The 17,637-nt window shown below is 68.6% G+C and overlaps 2 protein-coding genes across 7 annotated transcripts; one reads left to right on the top strand and one right to left on the bottom strand.

The window, feature by feature from the left end:
- Nucleotides 1-292: 292 nt before the first annotated feature.
- CGREF1 (cell growth regulator with EF-hand domain 1) lies at nucleotides 293-12,506 on the bottom strand. 2 transcript variants are annotated; one of them, XM_045012099.1, is made up of 6 exons: nucleotides 12,487-12,506; nucleotides 4,768-4,859; nucleotides 4,136-4,198; nucleotides 2,649-2,719; nucleotides 2,307-2,431; nucleotides 293-1,153 (listed from the first exon to the last, which is right to left on the bottom strand). In XM_045012099.1, exons 2-6 carry the CDS (start codon nucleotides 4,833-4,835, stop codon nucleotides 785-787), a joined length of 696 nt encoding a protein of 231 aa, XP_044868034.1. In that variant the 5' UTR covers nucleotides 4,836-4,859; nucleotides 12,487-12,506; the 3' UTR covers nucleotides 293-784. The 2 variants fall into 2 exon arrangements, with proteins under 2 accessions (XP_044868034.1, XP_044868033.1); XM_045012098.1 differs by lacking the exon at nucleotides 12,487-12,506 and adding an exon at nucleotides 6,881-7,025.
- ABHD1 (abhydrolase domain containing 1) lies at nucleotides 10,303-17,203 on the top strand. 5 transcript variants are annotated; one of them, XM_045012090.1, is made up of 9 exons: nucleotides 11,150-11,298; nucleotides 12,897-13,057; nucleotides 13,171-13,353; nucleotides 14,778-14,823; nucleotides 15,931-16,043; nucleotides 16,195-16,368; nucleotides 16,596-16,644; nucleotides 16,724-16,889; nucleotides 16,965-17,203. In XM_045012090.1, exons 1-9 carry the CDS (start codon nucleotides 11,176-11,178, stop codon nucleotides 17,168-17,170), a joined length of 1,221 nt encoding a protein of 406 aa, XP_044868025.1. In that variant the 5' UTR covers nucleotides 11,150-11,175; the 3' UTR covers nucleotides 17,171-17,203. The 5 variants fall into 5 exon arrangements, with proteins under 5 accessions (XP_044868028.1, XP_044868025.1, XP_044868024.1 ...); XM_045012089.1 differs by having other exon boundaries at nucleotides 11,150-11,307; XM_045012093.1 differs by lacking the exons at nucleotides 11,150-11,298; nucleotides 15,931-16,043 and adding an exon at nucleotides 10,303-10,439.
- The last annotated feature ends 434 nt before the right edge of the window (nucleotides 17,204-17,637 follow it).

Here is a 17,637-nt window from a genome sequence, read left to right as displayed (position 1 = left end):
AGGGGCGGGCACTCTGCCTGGGCTAGGTACCCGTGCCCTGGCAGCCAGTGCCCACGCAGCTGCTGCCTGCTCCGGGCAGGGCACGGGGGCGATTTCGCGGGATGGGCAGGAGGCAGCCTCGGCTGGGGGAGCCCTGCTGGCTGGGCAAACCCCTTTCCCTCACCCCACCTCTGCCCACCCCCCCGGCTCCGGGGGCAGCGCAGCGCAGCGCAGTGCAGTGCGGGGCAGCGCAGTGCAGTGCAGGGCAGTGTAGGGCAGGGCAGCGCAGGGCAGGGCAGCGCAGTGCAGCCAGCGAGGGGGCCAGCAGCCCTGGGCCTCAGTGTATATTTTTCTGTTTCAAAATGTAAGTTACATGATTGATTGCACATGTCCCGGTGCCCCCCAGCCCCTCGGTCCAGCCAGCTTCGGGCAGGGACAGGTCAGCGCTGGCGAGGGTAACCCTGCTTGGATGCTGTGCCTGGCTCCTGGGCCCCCTAGCCCAGGTAGGGGTCAGGTACCTGCCTCCCCCCAGCCCCTTGTCCTGAGGGGCGGCTCACACACTCCTCTCAGGGGCTGAGCCCAGCTGCTTTCCCCAGGGCTGGGGAGAGAGGCAGCCCCCTCCCCCAGCACCACTCAGCCAGATCCAGAGTGTGTGTGTGGGGGGGTCCCTGGCAGTTGTTTCCCCATCACCACCTCGGTTTCCCTGTGCACAGCCTCCCCCCCCACACACACACCTGCAGCCCCCATGCCAGCTCTGATCTGCCCCGGCCGTGCCCTGAGCTCTCCATGGATCTAGGCTGGGGGCCTAGATCTCAGTATTGGGGGCCCCGGCCTGGGCCCCTGGAGCCTCCCCGGCAGCCTCCTCTTCAGGCTGAGCCGCCTCTGGCCCCGTCCGGCTCTCAGCCCCCGGCTGCTCTGCTACGGGCCCCGCTGCCTCTGGGAGCTCCCCGCCGGGGTCTGCTGCTCCCTGGGGGCCTGGCAGCTCCAGGCCCGTGGCAGGTTGCTCCGGCTCCTCAGGTGCCCACTGCACAACCCCTTCCCCGGCGGGGGCAGCAGTCTGGGCTGGCAGGGGCGGCTGGCTCTGGGCCGGGGGCAGCAGGAGCTCCGAGGGGTTCAGTAACCCATCCCCGTTCAGGTCCTGAGTCTCCAGGATCCCATCGACCACCACGATCACCTGCAGGGGGAATGCACACAGGGCAGGAGAGAAGAGATGGGACATTCGCACGGTGCTGGGGGCCGCAGACTGCGGGGAAGGAACTGGCTGGCTCGCGAGGGGAAAGGGGGACGGCCCTGTCCCCTGGAGGGGGCGCCGGTTCCCATCCGGCCCTGGGGGTGGGGGATGGGGCCTGGCCCCCGGAGGGGGCGCCGGTTCCCATCTGGCCCCGGGGGTGGGGGATGGGGACTGTCCCCCGGAGGGGGCACCGGCTCCCATCCGGCCCCGGGGGTGGGGGATGGGGGACAGGCCTGGCCCCCGGAGGGGGCGCCGGCTCCCATCTGGCCCTGGGGGTGGGGGATGGGGCCTGGCCCCTGGAGGGGGCACCGGCTCCCATCCGGCCCCGGGGGTGGGGGATGGGGCCTGTCCCCTGGAGGGGGCGCCGGCTCCCATCCGGCCCCAGGGGTGGGGGATGGGGGACGGGCCTGGCCCCTGGAGGGGGCACCGGCTCCCACCTGGCCCCGGGGGTGGGGGATGGGGCCTGGCCCCTGGAGGGGGCACCGGCTCCCATCCGGCCCCGGGCGTGGGGGATGGGGGACGGGCCTGGCCCCTGGAGGGGGCGCCGGCTCCCATCTGGCCCCAGGGGTGGGGGATGGGGCCTGTCCCCTGGAGGGGGCGCCGGCTCCCATCTGGCCCTGGGGGTGGGGGATGGGGCCTGGCCCCTGGAGGGGGCGCCGGCTCCCATCCGGCCCCGGGGGTGGGGGATGGGGACTGTCCCCTGGAGGGGGCGCCGGCTCCCATCCGGCCCCGGGGGTGGGGGATGGGGCCTGGCCCCTGGAGGGGGCGCTGGTTCCCATCCGCCCCGGGGGTGGGGGATGGGGGACTGGCCTGTCTCCTGGAGGTGGCGCTGGCTCCCATCCGCCCCGGGGGGTGGGGACCAGCTGGCTCTTGGACGTGGGCCTTTGCACCGTGAGGTGCCTGAGCTCTGTTCCCCCTAGGGAGGATCCCCGGGGTGCTGATCACCGGGGTGCTCTCCTCGCTGCTGCCTGTGCTCTGGGGGGAGAGGGTGGCTGCCAGGTGCAGATCTCAGCCTAGGGGAGATGCACCCACCCCCCTGCCCAGCTGGCCCCTGGCCCCCCAGCCCCAGGGGAGGGGAGGTCTGAGTGGCACCTACCGTGTCGGGTGAAGGCTGCCCCTGGGCGTGCTGGGATACCACCTCCATCAGCAGCTGCATGAACTCCAGCCCGTCCAGCTGCCCACTCCGGTCGTAGTCGTGCAGCGCGAAGAGGTAGAGGAGCACTGCGAGAGAGGGGGAGTCACGGGGGGCCGGGCACTGGGGGCGGGCGTGGCTGGGGCGGGCAGAGCGGGGGCTAGGCAGGAGTGTCCGCATGGTGCCTGGGCACCCCCTGCCTGGGAACGGGGCCAGAACGTGTCAGCTGCCATCGCTGTGTGAGAGCCACCGGGCACCGCGGGGGACCCGAGCCCAGCATGAGCCCAGCCCCCCCTTGGCACTTACCCTGCTCCCTCGTCATGTGAGCGGGGTCCTGTGCCATCCGCCGGACGCTCCGCAGGTAGCGCTGCAGCAGCCTGCAACAGGGAGCAGAGTGAGGCCGGGCGGGGGCTGCGGGGGGCAGGGGAGAGCACAGGGCCAAGGCGAGGCTGGACAAAGCCGACTCGGAATTAACCCCAGGAACGGTGTGCCAAGGCCGCGGGCAAGTCTCGTCCCTGGCTGGTCTCTGCCCGCTCTGCTCTGGGGCAGGCCTCGGTCTGCAGTGCGCCAGGCCCAGAGCCAGCAGGGCAAGTGGGGTCCCTTCTGCCCCCCAACTGCTCCCAGCCCACCCCCGCTGCACTCAGCCCTGGGACCCAACCGGGCGACTGGGCAACAAAATGGCAGGTGAAATTCAAGGCTGATAACTGCAAAGTGAGGCAGGTTGGAAACCACAATCCCAACCAGACAGATACAATGTTGGGGGCTAAATTAGCTGTTCCCACTCAACAAGAGATCGTGGAGTCCCTGCGGAGAGTTCTCTGAAAACATCCGCTCAATGCGCAGCGGTGTCAAAAAAAGCGAACAGCATGTTGGGAATCATTAGAAAAGGGATAGATAATGAGACAGAAAATATCAGATTGTGTCTATATAAATCCATGGTACGTGCACACCTTGAATACTGCGCGCAGATGTGGTCGCCCCATCTCAAAAATCTATTGGAATTGGAAAAGGTTCAGAGAAGGGCAACAAAATTATTAGGGGTCTGGAACGGCTTCCATATGAGGAGAGATTAATACGACTGGGACTTTTCAGCTTGGCAAAGAGACGACTAAGGGGGGATATGACAGAGGTCTGTAAAATCATGAGTGGTGAGGAGACTGTAAATAAGGACGTGTTCTTTACTCCTCATAACACAAGGAGTCACCACATGAAATGAACAGGCGGCAGGTTTAAACAAACACAAGGACTATTTCCTCACACAACGCACAGTCAGCCTGTGGAACTCCTCGCCGGAGGATGTTGGGAAGGCCCAGACTAGAACGGTTCAAACAGAACCAGCTCAGTGCCTGGAGGCTGGGTCCCTCAATGGCTAGTAGCCAGGCTGGACGGGGACACACCCTCTGCTCTGGGCACCCCTAGCCCAGAAGCTGGACTGGATGATGGGGGCAGGGTCCTGTTCTGTTCACTCCCTGTGACGTGCCTGGCACCGGCACCGGTCCTGGGCCCGCTGGGCCACTGGCTGTGCTTCCGCTTTCTCATTCTCTGTCCTGCCCAGCTCCCTGTCCCCTGCACGTGACCCCCCCCCCGTCCCAGGTCGCTCTGCCCGGGCACTGCCAGGCGCATCCTGCCAAGCCTGCACCCTCGGACAGGCAGAACCCACCCCGGTCAGTGCCCCCCACCCCCCATCGACACATCCAGGGAAACCCCCACAGACCTGCCCCTCCACAGGCCGGGCTCCCTGCCAGCTGCTCAGCCCCAGGGCCGGGGTCCCTCCCTGGGGGAGCTGGACTCACCGCAGCTCCTCCGGCTCGGGGTGCAGGAGGTTGGGAACAGGCTCCGCAGCAGGGCCCTCAGACCTGGGGGCAACAAACGGCAAAATGGGTCACAGGGGCAGGATCCAGCCCCACAGCACGGCACAGGGATCCCAGTGCTTAGAGCAGCCAAGGGGGCAGAACAGACACATGGGCTCCCCCCAGCACCCCCTGCAGCCAGGGCTCCAGCCCTGCCCCCCCCCAGCAACCCCCCTGCAGCCAGGGCTCCGGCCCTGCCCCCCCAGCACCCCCTGCAGCCAGGGCTTCAGCCCCTCCCCCCCGTGCAGCCAGGGCTCCGGCCCTGCCCCCCCAGCAACCCCCCTGCAGCCAGGGCTCTTGCCCCACCTCCCAGGATCCCCCCTGCAGCCAGGGCTCTGGCCCTGCCCCCCCCCAGCAACCCCCCTGCAGCCAGGGCTCTTGCCCCACCCCCCAACACCCCCCTGCAGCCAGGGCTCTGGCCCCGCCCCTCCCAGCCAGGGCTCCAGTCCTGTTCCCCAGAGTGCCCCCCCAGCCAGTGCTATGGCCCCGCTCCCCACAGCACCCCCTGCTGGGCGCTCCCCCAGGCAAGGCTCCCGCCCGCCTGGCAGGGCCGTGGCAGACCTGCTTTCCCATACCTGTCCTTGGGCGCGGCCCAGCCAGGAGTCCCGGCCAGCAGCAGAGACACTAGCAGCAAGCTCCTCATCCTGAGACCACAGCTGGGGACAGCCTGGGGGGACAAGCAGCCGCGTCACCCCCCTGCCGGAGCCCAGCGTTGGGGTCCATGTAACTCATTGGCTGAGTCTCCCTCCGGTGGCATCCGACTCCGCTGGGGCCTGGCCTTTGGTGCAGGCTGCGTGGAGCGCCTGGAGCCCCAGCGAGGCACCGCGTGGGGTGCCCGGCGGGATCCCCTGGGCGTGTGCTGAGCAGGGGGAGTCAGCCCCCAGGGCGGCCATGCCACGCTCCGCTACCAGCTGGGCGCCGGCTGCCCAGGGCTGCGGGAGGCTGAGCCAGTGGGGAGGCTGCTCTGCGGCATCCAGGCTCCCCACGCCCTGCTCTGGCGCTGTGACCGTGTTTGCACCCCCCCCACCCCTGCCAGGATCCAAGGTAGCAACATGGGCGTGACCCCGCCCGGTCCGTCCTCGTCTCCACCGACCAGAGCCACGGGCGACGCCAGGGCAGGCATCAACACGACGAGGCCCCAGCCCAGCGCAGCGTCTCCGTGGCGGGGGCCCTCTGGAGATGCCCACTGGAGGGGGCTCCGAGTCGGCCGAAGTGCTTTATGGGCAGTGCAAGCCCCTGTGCTCTCCAGCTGCCCCGTTCCTGCCCCGCTTTGTCCCAGCTCCCTGGCACCCTCTGGCGCAGTCTGACCCTGCGCGTCCCCCCCCCTAAGGTGCCTCGTCTGTGTTAATGCCACCCAGCCCTGGCACACGGCGTGTACCAAGCCTGCCTTGGCTCTCGCAGAGATGCCCGCAGGACGTGCATTAGCCAAAGCCACCCCTAGCTGGGCGGGGCCAGGCCTGGTGGGCAGGACGGAGCACCCACGGTAGCACGACTAGGCAATGCCACCAGATGCCCATCGTACACACAGACCCGGCCAACGTGCAGGGCAGGGGGTGTCCCCCACCGGGCCCCAGGGTGGGCCCAGAGCCCTTTAGAAGAGTGACCAGAGCCTGCAGAGGGCCCCCCTACCCCCAACGCACCCCATGAGCAAAACATCCCTAGAGCACAGAACCAGCAAGAGCCCCTCCCCCCCCGCAGCGCCTCGCTACACACACACACACACAAACAGCCCCGGACACCCAGCACAGCCAGACAGCGCCCGCCGGGCACAGCGACGCACAACAGCCTCCCCCAGCCACACAGCCCTGCCCCACACGGCACCCCTCAGCCACACCCCAGCAAAGCCCCGCACACAGAACACCCTGACAGCCGCTTCCTGGTACCCCCCTGGCCAATTCAGGGACCCCACAAGCACACACCGCACACATGGGCACACCATGCACACGGGGTCTCACGCCAACACACAGACCCAGCACAGAGCACCCAGAGTCACACGGCCCCCGACTGCACCCAGAACACCCACTGCATTCACTGCACCTAGAGCCACACGGCCCTCCACTGCACCCAGGGCACCCACTGCATTCACTGCACCCAGAGCCACACGGCCCCCCACTGCACCCAGGACACCCACTGCATGCACTGCACCCAGAGCCACACGGCCCTCCACTGCACCCAGGACACCCACTGCATTCACTGCACCCAGGGCCACACACACCCCCACTGCACCCAGAACACCCACTGCATTAACTGCACCCAGAGCCACATGGCCCCCCACTGTACCCAGAACACCCACTGCATTCACTGCACCCAGAGCCACACGGCCCCCCACTGCACCCAGGACACCCACTGCATTAACTGCACCCAGAGCCACACGGCCCTCCACTGCACCCTGGACAGCCACTGCATTCACTGCACCCAGAGTCACACGGCCCCCAACTGCACCCAGGGCCACACCCCCCCCCCTGCACCCAGGACACCCACTGCATTCACTGCACCCAGAGCCACACGGCCCCCACTGCACCCAGGGCACGCACTGCATTCACTACATCCAGAGCCACACGGCCCCCCACTGCAACCAGCCCAGGGGAGGCACCAGTGTGTGCTGTGCCAGAAACAATCACTGCAACAATGCACCCAGGGCACCCACACCCACTGCACCCAGGGCACCCACTGCACCGACACACGCACCTGCATCCCGCCGGCTCCGCAGCGGCTCCGCGCCCGGCCCGACCCCGCTCCAGCTCCCGGCTCCCCAGCTGCGGCCCCGCCTCGAGTCCCGCTCGGCCCCGCCCCTAAGAGGCGAGTCCACGTGGCTGGGACACGTCCCCGGTCCCCGCGGGACCCGCCCGGGCACGGAGCCTCCGGCAGGGGAACCGCAAAGCCCGGCCCGGCCCATCCAGGGCCACCCGCCTGGTGCCTCCCCCTCCCCGCCTGGCGCCTCCCCCTCCCCGCCTGGTGCCACCCCACAGACCCATCCCCTGCCCGGTGCCACCCGCCTGGCGCCTCCCCCTCCCCGCCTGGTGCCACCCCACAGACCCATCCCCTGCCCGGTGCCACCCAGCTCCCCCCTCCCCTCTCCATGCCACCCGCCACCCCCTGCCCGGTGCCACCCGCCTGGCGCCTCCCCCTCCCCTCCCCGTGCCACCCAGCTCCCTCCTCCCCACCCGGTGCCAACCCACAGACCCATCCCCTGCCCGGTGCCACCCAGCTCCCCTTGTGGCACCTGCCTGGCCCATCTCCCTGCCCTGTGCCACCTGCCTCCCCCTTCTCACCCGGTGCCACCCACCTCCCTCTGCCCAGTGCCACCAGCCTGGCCCATCCCCTTCCTCGTGCCACCCACCTGGTGCATCCCCTTCACTGTGCCACCTGCCTCCCCCTCCCCGCTCGGTGCCACCCGCCTCCCCTTGCCCAGTGCCACCAGCCTGGCCCATCCCCTTCCTCGTGCCACCCACCTGGTGCATCCCCTTCACTGTGCCACCTGCCTCCCCCTCCCCGCTCGGTGCCACCCGCCTCCCCTTGCCCAGTGCCACCTGCCTGGCCCATCCCCTTCCTCGTGCCACCCACCTGGTGCATCCCCTTCACTGTGCCACCTGCCTCCCCCTCCCCGCTCGGTGCCACCCGCCTCCCCTTGCCCAGTGCCACCTGCCTGGCCCATCCCCCTCCCTGTGCCACCCGCCTCACCCATCCTCGCCCAGGGCCACCTGCCTCCCACTCCTCATGCCACCCGCCTGGCACACCCCCTGCCCAGTGCCACCCAGCTCCCCATGGTGCCACCCACCTGACCCATCCCTGCCCGGTGCCACCCACCAGGCCCATGCCCATCCTCATGCCACCTGCCTGGCCTATCCCCCACCCAGTGCCTCTCAGCTCCCACCATGAAGCCCACCTGGCCCATCCCCCTCCCCGTGCCACCCACCTGGGCCATCCCCACCTGGTGCCACCCAGCTCCCCCCATGCCACCCTCCTGGCCCATCCCCACCCAGGGCCACGCACCTCCCCCTCCCTGTGCCACCAGCCTGGCCCATCTTCGTCCCCGTGCCACCCACCTGGCCCATCACCTGCCCAGTGCCACCCAGCTCCCCTTGTGCCACCCGCCTGACCCATCACCCTGCCCTGTGCCACCCGCCTGGCCCATCCCCTGCCCAATGCCACCCAGCTCCCCCCATGCCACCCAACAGACCCTTCCCCCACACGGTGCCACCCACCTGCCCCATCCCCTTCCCAGTACCACCCAGCTCCCTCCATGCCACCCACCTGGCCCATCCCCCGCCCTGTGCCACCCGCCTGGCCCATCCCCTGCCCAATGCCACCCAGCTCCCCCCATGCCACCCGACAGACCCTTCCCCCACACGGTGCCACCCACCTGCCACATCCGCTTCCCAGTACCACCCAGCTCCCTCCATGCCACCCACCTGGCCCATCCCCCGCCCTGTGCCACCCGCCTGGCCCATCCCCCAGCACAGTGACACCTGGCAGATCCATCTCCGCCCCGTGCCACCCTTCCACCTGTTCCACCCAACAGACCCATACCCCCGCCTGGTGCCACCTTCCTGGCCCATCCCCTGCCCCATGCCACCCAGCTCCCCACATGCCACCTGCCAGGCCCATTCCCCCGCCTGGTGCCACCTGACAGACCCACCCCCCTTCCCAGTGCCACCCACTACGCCCAACCCCCCACCTGGTGCCACCTGACAGACCCCTTCCCTGCCCCATGCCATCCTGATCGCCGCCTGGCCTCCACCCTGCATGGTGCCACCTGCCCCCCAACTCCCCAAGTGCCACCTGACAGACCAGCTCCCACCCCATGCCACCTGGCTGCCCGCCTGTCCTGCATGGCACCCCCCACCCCCCAGCTCTGCCAGTGCCACCTAACAGACCCATTCCCCTGACTTGTGCCACCCCCCGGGTCTCCTAGTGACACCCAAAAGACCTACCGCCCACCCAGTGCCACCCTCCTGGTGCCATCACACTCCCCCTGTCAGGCACCCAGGGCCACCCGCCCCAGCCCTGCCTGGGTTCACCTGACAGCCTGGTTCCCACCCTGAATGGTGCAAGGGAGACACAGCCCAGCCTGCGGGACGGAGCATCTGCACTGAGAGAGCTGGAGGACAGCGAGTCCCTTGCACAGGATGATCCAGCCAGGCCTCTGGCTTCCTCTCCCCTCCCTGGCCGCTGGTGGCCACCGTTCCCTGGGGCTGCTGTGAGCACTAGCCCTGTGCCGGGCTCCCAGCTAGGCTGGAAGAGGCCACGGTGCCCAGCTCACAGCGAGGAGCCAGCTGGCGCCTCCGAAAAGGAGCCCCAGGGTGTCTCAGTCTGGGCTCCAGCTCAGAGGCTCCTTGGGCCATCCCCGGCCTGGAGCCGGGCTCCCTGCCTGTCTGGGGCCCAGCTAGAGCAAGGGAATTCGTACTGACTCCCCCGGAGCAGGGCCCTGCCGCCCTCCCTCCCAGCTCCCTGAGCAGGGCAGAGCATCACGGGCACTTTCTTCTGGCACTGAACGGGGGGCTCTGTTAGGACAAGCCGCCAATGCTCTCCCCCCTGCCTGGATCCCTGCCACCGATGCCGTGCCCTGCTCCTGCCAGCACCCAGAGCACCTGGCAGATGCATAGGGAAGGAGTGGGAGAGGTGGGATCCTTTCCCTGGACGGGAGGACGCCCACAGGAGCAATGGGCTCTCCAGCTGTGCCAGGGTGGGGCGGGAGTTGGCATAGGGAGGGGACTGGGGCACGCCTAATCACCTTCTCCCAATGGGGCGAGTGATGGGAATGGAATGTGACCCATTGACAAGCAGCACAAGGGAATATTTTTCTTACCAAACTGACCACCAGGCTGTGGAACTCATGGCCACAAGACGGTGATGAGGCCAAGGGCCAGGGGGACTCAGAAAGGGTTAAACATTTACCCAGCCCATGAGACCATCTGGCGCAATAACAGCAGAGACGAGGCATGAGCCAGCCAGCAGCTGGCCAGCTGAGGGGGACATGTCCCCTGTTGAGCCACTGGTGGGTGTGTGTGTGTCTTGTGTCATCTCCTGTGGAGTGGAGCCCAGGCACTGGGGTCATGGGTCCCTGGGCTGAGCTAGCCTGGCTGTTCCTCCTTTCGGTGCCACCAGCTGCTGTGTGGGCCAGGCCCTGTCAGAGGTGTGAGGAGCTGGTCTGACCCCCTGGGCCCAGGACTGTCCCCGGAGCGGAGCTGGCAGAGAAACAGCCGGTGATGGAGGATCCAGCCCAGCCCCGTGAATTGTTCCCGCGGTTAGTGACTCGCTGTCCATAACTGACACCTTGGCACCAGTAAGAATTCAGCCGCCAGCCTTGGGCTCGCGTTGGCCCTTCTCCGCCGGCCTGGCGAGCCCCTGGTGCGAGACGTTCCCCAGGCCGAGCATGATGCGGGGAACACGCCGGTCACAGCGGGCTCCTCGGCCAACGCGCGCGGCGCTGGCACTGCCAGGCAGGTGGAGGCTGCCCTGGCTGGGAGCCGCAGCCCGGAGGAAGTGGGGCTCGGGGAGGGCAGAATCCCCACTCACTCCAGCACCACAAAGGGGCCTCAGCCCCCCACGATCCCTTTGCCTGCGGCGTCCCCGGCTGGCACATGGCTCAGCACTGCCCTGCGCCCGTGGGAACGGCCCCCTGCTGGGGCTGCCTTGGGGGAGGGGCTGTGCCCAGGACTCCTGGGTCCCGCGCTCCCGGCTATTCACCGGCGCAGCTGGCTGCGAGACCCTCCTCTCCGGCGCAGAACTACCCTCACTCTGCTGTCGCCCGGCACCTACGGGGTTAACCGCGGCCGGCCTGGCTGCCCCTCACAAACATGGCTGCCGGGGGCTGCCCCTCACAAACATGGCTGCCGGCCGGGGCGGGGGTCTGCCCCTCACAAACATGGCTGCCGGCCGGGGTTGGCAGGGGCGGGGTCTGCCCCTCACAAATATGGCTGCTGGCCGGGGCGGGGCTTACGCAGGGCTGCCGGAAGCTGCCAGACTCAGGCGGCTGCAGGATGCGGGGGGCGCTGGGGTCCCTGCCCGAGCTGCTGCTCCGGGGCTGGGGGGAGCCGCTGCTGCTGCTGCTGCTGGCCGCCAGCGCCGCCTTCCTGGGCTACTACTGGGTGTGCGTCCCGCAGGTCCGTCCGGTCAGCGCTGGGGCGGGCTCGGTCCGTCCGGTCAGCGCTGGGGCGGGCTCGGTCCGTCCGGTCAGCGCTGGGGCGGGGGTCGGTCCGTCCGTCCGGTCAGTGCTGGAGGGGGCTCGGTCCGTCCGGTCAGCGCTGGGGGGGTTCGGTCCGTCCGGTCAGCGCTGGGGGGGTTCGGTCCGTCCGGTCAGCGCTGGGGGGGGGTTCGGTCCGTCCGGTCAGCGCTGGGGAGGGGGGGGCTCGGTCCGTCCGGTCAGCGCTGGGGGGGTCGGTCCCGCGTGTCCCCGCTGTAGCGTCGCGGGGCTCTGTCTGGCCTGGGCTGGAGCTGCCTGTGGGAGAGCTCTGAGCCCCGCCCGAGCTGGGAGCGATGGGGGGGTCCCAACCCTCAGAGCCCCCCCTCGCTGTGACACCCCCGTCAGCCCAAATAACCCCTCCCTCCCAGGCAGGGGGGCTGGGACTGTCTGTGTGGTGGGGGTGCTCGGAGCCACGGAGCCTGGAGATGATGGAGACCACGGCCAAGCTGGGGGGGCAGCAGCCCCCCAGTTCCAGCACCGATGTCCCCAGGGGCCTCTGTTGCGGCCTGACCCCTCCTGGCCTGGAGCTCAGAACTGACAACCAGCCGTTGGGGGCCGGGGACCCGTCCCCTAGGGCTGAGCTGAGCTGCCTCCGGCTGGTTCGCTCCCTCCAGCCCCCTGGGGGATTGTTCTGGCCTGGCTGGGGGCTGGGTGGGTGCAGCCTGGACTCGCCAGCTGGGTGCAGCCTGTCCCGGGCGGTGCCCGGCCCCCCCAGCCAGGTTCCTGGGCACGGCTGCGCTGCCCTCGGTTCAGGTCAGTCCCGGAGACGCGTCCTTGCCCCATCGCACAGCTGGGGAGTGTCTCACTTCCCCTGGGGGGCAGAGGCTGAAGCAGGGGAGCCCCCCCCCTCCCCTCCCCTCCAGGCTGGAACAGAGCCCAGAGCCCCAGGCAGCAGCTCTGGGCCGTGCTGGCGTCTGTCTCCGTGTTTTCGGATGCTGAACGCCAGCTGGCCGAGCCGGTCGGCCCCCTCATCCCTCTGCTCTGGGCATTGGCCCCCCAAGGCTCCTGTCGGGGGGTGCCCTGGGGGACAGCTGCTCCTTCCCAGCCCCCACGTGGTGCATCTCTGTTCCTGGTTCCTCTCCGCCCTCCTCCCGCGGCCCCATCTCACCTCTGGCCTAGCACGGCGCCGCCCGTCCCGCCTCAGCTGGGTGGGGCAGGGCCGTAGCCTGGAGTCTGGTTGCTCGGGGATGATGGTGATCCCCCCCCCCCCCCCCGGGTGCTGCCTGGCTCCCACACACCCCTTGCTCCCAGCACCTGGGAGCTGGATGGGACCCGCCGGCTAGCAGGGCCTCCCGGCATGTGAGCTGGGGGAGGGGTCTGCGCTGTGGGGCTGGGCTCTGTCCCTGCTGGCTCAGCCCCACGTCGCGGGATCTCGGGGGCCGTGGCCATGGCTTGTGCCAGGGCCTGCGAGCGTGACGGGCTCTGACAAGCCAGGCCGTGCTGGAGCTGGTGGGGTCTGGGAGCCAGGCCCGTCCTTGGGCTCGGGCTGGCCTGAGCTCTCCCCGAATCTCTCCGCAGAGGCCCTTGCTGGTGGGCGGGCTGCCGTTCTGCGCCTTCCTGGAGGCGCACTGCCCCGTCGTCCGCGAGCCCTTCCACCCCACGCCCTGGTGCTTCGAGGGCCGGCTCCAGACCCTGCTCCGCTTCTTCCTCCAGTCCCGGCCCCGGGTCGCCTACCGCAGGTGCGTGCTGGGTTCTCGAGCTGCGCTGCTCCGTGACTCCCCGGCTGTGCCCATGGGGCGCGGCCCAGGCCCCTGCTGCCCGGGGCTCACTCCACCCTGTGCTCCCTGCCCAGCGAGTTGCTCCGCACGGCGGATGGAGGGCAGCTGCTGCTGGACTGGGCGGACAATGCAGAGAGCCAGCGGTACCCGGAGCCTGGCACACGCCCCACCGTCCTGCTGCTGCCAGGCCTCACCAGCAACAGCCAGGCCACCTACGTCCTGCACCTGGTGCAGCAGGCCTCCCGCGCGGGGTACAGGTGAGACCCCGGGCCCTGGGTGACTGGGGGGCTGCAGGGACCCAGCCCCCTGGTCAGCCCCCAAGTGAGGCATCTGGGTCAGTGCCAGCCTCTGTGGGGCATTGGGGAAGGGGGGGATGGAGGGGTTGTGGGTGAAGGTGGGATATGGGGGTGGGGATGGAGGGTCGTGGGGGAAGGAGGCTGGTGGGACGACATGGGGGTGGGGATGGAGGGGTCGTGGTGAAGGTGGGATACAGGGGTGGGGATGGAGGGGTCGTGGGGGAAGGGGGGCTGGTGGGGATGCAGCGGGGATGGGGATGGAGGGGTCGTGGTGAAGGTGGGATACGGGGGTGGGGATGGAGGGGTCGTGGGGGAAGGAGGCTGGTGGGACGACATGGGGGTGGGGATGGAGGGGTCGTGGGGGAAGGTGGGATACGGGGGTGGGGATGGAGGGGTCGTGGGGGAAGGGGGGCTGGTGGGGATGCAGCGGGGATGGGGATGGAGGGGTCGTGGTGAAGGTGGGATACGGGGGTGGGGATGGAGGGGTCGTGGGGGAAGGGGGCAGGTGGGGATGCAGCGGGGATGGGGATGGAGGGGTCGTGGTGAAGGTGGGATACAGGGGTGGGGATGGAGGGGTCGTGGGGGAAGGTGGGATACGGGGGTGGGGATGGAGGGGTCGTGGGGGAAGGGGGGCGGGGATGGAGGGGTCGTGGGGGAAGGGGGGCTGGTGGGGATGCAGCGGGGATGGGGATGGAGGGGTCGTGGTGAAGGTGGGATACAGGGGTGGGGATGGAGGGGTCGTGGGGGAAGGGGGCTGGTGGGGATGCAGCGGGGATGGGGAAGGAGGGGTCGTGGTGAAGGTGGGATACAGGGATGGGGATGGAGGGGTCGTGGTGAAGGTGGGATACGGGGGTGGGGATGGAGGGGTCGTGGGGGAAGGGGGGTTGGTGGGGATGCAGCGGGGATGGGGATGGAGGGGTCGTGGTGAAGGTGGGATACAGGGGTGGGGATGGAGGGGTCGTGGGGGAAGGGGGGCTGGTGGGAGGACATGGGGGGGTGGGGATGGAGGGGTCGTGGGGGAAGGTGGGATATGGGGGTGGGGATGGAGGGGTCGTGGGGGAAGGGGGGCTGGTGGGAGGACATGGGGGGATGGAGGGGTCGTGGGGGAAGGTGGGATACAGGGGTGGGGATGGAGGGGTCGTGGGGGAAGGGGGCTGGTGGGAGGACATGGGGGGTGGGGATGGAGGGGTCGTGGGGGAAGGGGGGCTGGTGGGGATGCAGCGGGGATGGGGATGGAGGGGTCGTGGTGAAGGTGGGATACAGGGGTGGGGATGGAGGGGTCGTGGGGGAAGGGGGCTGGTGGGGATGGAGGGGGAAGGGGGGACATGGAGAGCGGGAATGGAGGGGTCGTGGGGGCAGGGAGCCTCACCCGTCTCTCCCCCCAGGACTGTTGTGTTCAATAACCGAGGGTGCAAGGGGGAGGAGCTGCTGGTGAGTGAGCTGTGTCCTCGGGGTGGCCTTGGGGCCTGGCTCCAATACAGAGATCCTGGCCCAGGGCTCTGGAGGCCGTGGGGGTGGGGGGCAGCGCGCTCCATGGGCCCTGGAGGGGAGGGCAGGGCTTGGCCCGTGGGTCCCAGCAGGTCGGAGCTGCTGTCCCATCTATACAGGCAAAACAATGGGGCTAAGCCAGCTGTGACCCCTCAAGAGAGATCTCGGCCTCCCTGGGCTGGTTCTCTGAGAACAGCCGCTCCACGGGCAGCGGCAGCCGGGGAGCCCTCAGGAAGGGGCTGGATAAGACAGCAGAAAATATCCGACTGCCTCTATAAATCCACGGGCCGCCCGCACCTGGAACACTGCGGGTGGCTGTGGTCAGCCAGCTCAGAAAAGGATCCTTTATGGTTGGAAAAGGTGCAGGAAGGATTAGGGGATCGAACAGCTTCCGTCTGAGGCGAGAGAAAGAAGACTGGGACTTTTCACTAGGCAAAGAGACGACTAAGGGGGGATATGGCAGAGGTCTGTAAAATCATGAGTGGTGAGGAGAAAGTGAATAAGGACGTGTTCTTTACTCCTTCTCATACTACAAGAACAAGGGGCCACCAAACGAAATGAACAGGCAGCAGGTTGAAAACAAACACAAGGCCCAGTCAACCTGGGGAACTCCTCGCCAGGGGATGTAGGGAAGGCCAAGACTATAACAGGGTTCAAACAAGAACTAGAGAAGTTCCTGGAGGACAGGTCCATCAGTGGCTATTAGCCAGGCTGGGCAGGGCTGGTGCCCCAGCCTCTGTCTGCCAGGAGCTAGGAATGGGCGACAGGGGAGGGATCACTGGACAATTCTCTGTTCTGTTCATTCCCTCTGGGGCACCTGGCCCAGTCTGGCGGCACTTCGCTCCATCCCACCTGCAAATGGCTCTCAGGGCTGAACCCTCCCCATGCCCCTGGGGAGCCAGGACCCCCCTCCCTTGCATGCAAGAGTGGGGGATCCAGCGTGAACATCCCTGTTAGCTCCATGGCCCCCCCATTAACTGAGGTCAGCCAGGGACACCCTCCCCAGCTCCACCTCCACCCTGCCCCCCTCAGCTCAGCTCTCGCTCTTAGACCCCCAGAGCCTTCTGCGCAAGCAACACGGAGGACCTGCAGACCGTGGTCACCCACATCAAGGCCCAGCACCCGCGGGCACCACTCCTGGCTGTGGGTGTCTCTCTTGGCGGGTGAGGAGCAGGGGGCTGGCACAGGGAGGGGAGGGGTTAATCTCCCAGGTATCCGGTGGTTAATGTCTGTCCCCCCCCAAGCTGGGGAGTAGCAAGGGGAGGGGAAGGGTTAACCCCGGGCCCCAGCCCACCTGCAGTGCTGTCTCCCCAGGATCCTGGTGCTGAAGTACCTGGCGCAGCAGGGGCGCAACACGGGGCTGGTGGCTGCCATGACCTTGTCCGTCCCCTGGGACGCGGAGGAGTCCAGCCGCTCACTGGAGCAGCCGCTCAACTTCCTGCTCTTCAACCGGCGCCTCACTGCCAACCTCTGCCACCTCCTGAGCCGGTGGGGCTGGGTCGGGGGGCCTGGAGGGCTGGTACACAGAGGTTGGGGGGACTCTGGGGCTGATACCTGATCCTCCAGCCCCCCTGTATGTGGTGTCGGGGGCCTGGTACAGGAGGGTCAGGAGGCTGTGGGGCAGGGTTGGGGAGTGTGGGGCTGGTTGATGGGGGTCAGGGGGCTCTTGGCTGTCTTGCTTGGCAGCCCCCCACTGACTGTGGGGCCCGTTGCAGGCACAGGAAGGTGATTGCAGAGAAGGTGGATGTGGAGCACGTACTGCAGGTATGGTATGCCCCCCCCATCTCCTCCCCTCCCCCACCCAGCCGCACCCCCAGCCCTGACCCCGCCCCCCCTGTCCCAGGCACGCAGCATCCGGGAGTTTGACGAGCGCTACACCGCCGTGGTGTTCGGCTACGGGACGTGCGCCGCATACTACCGGGACGCCAGCCCCTCGCACTCGGTACACGCCGTGCGCCTGCCTGTGCTGTGCCTCAATGCAGCCGACGACCCCTTCTCGCCGCTGCAGGGTGAGTGCGGGGGGCTCTGGGCCTAGCGGGGGGCTCTGGGCCCAGCTTGCGGCTGCCTGACTCGCTCTCTTTCAGCCATCCCGCTGGCCGCGGCACGGCGCCTCCCCACGCTGGCGGTGCTGGTGACAGCGCGTGGCGGGCACATCGGCTTCCTGGAGGGGCTCTTCCCCCGGCACGAGAGCTACATGGACCGCGTCTTCGCCCAGTTCCTCGCCGCCGCCTTCGAGCACAGCCAGGAGCTGAGCCGCAGCCTGGGACCCGAGCACCCAGCCCCACAATAAACCTCCTGCCCGGCTACCTCCTGTCCTCCATGAGCTGCAGGGAGGGGACAGGGCTCGGCTGCAGTGACACCCACTGCGGGGGCCGGCGGGCTCGTTCCCAGGGCGGGGGTCAGCCCGGGCCCTACAGGACCCCTGCCCGGGGAGGACTGGGGGAGCTGTATGGAGACCAGCTTCGGGAGCCTCAGGGCCCAGGCTGTTCCCGGGGGGATCCAGCCCCCTGCGGGAGGGGCAGAACCAGGGCCCTGCAGCTGAAGGGGGAGGGCTGCCCCCAGCCAGGCTCTGGCTCAGAGGAGCTTGTAGCAGGCCAGGCCTGCCCGACACCCGGCCCATGGAGCCAACTGCCTGGGGTCTGGCGCAGTGACTGGCCCAACCTGTGCCCAGACCCAGGGGGCACCGTAGAGCAAACAGGATTTTCTATTCATTGCACCCCCCGCAGTTCCCCCCATGGGCTCTGCAGCCCCCCAGCA

This window comes from Mauremys mutica, chromosome 3, assembly GCF_020497125.1.
Source record: "Mauremys mutica isolate MM-2020 ecotype Southern chromosome 3, ASM2049712v1, whole genome shotgun sequence".
NCBI lineage: Eukaryota > Metazoa > Chordata > Testudines > Geoemydidae > Mauremys > Mauremys mutica.
The sequence above is the reverse complement of the archived record's forward strand: the minus strand, read 5'-3'. Positions and strand labels throughout refer to the sequence as shown.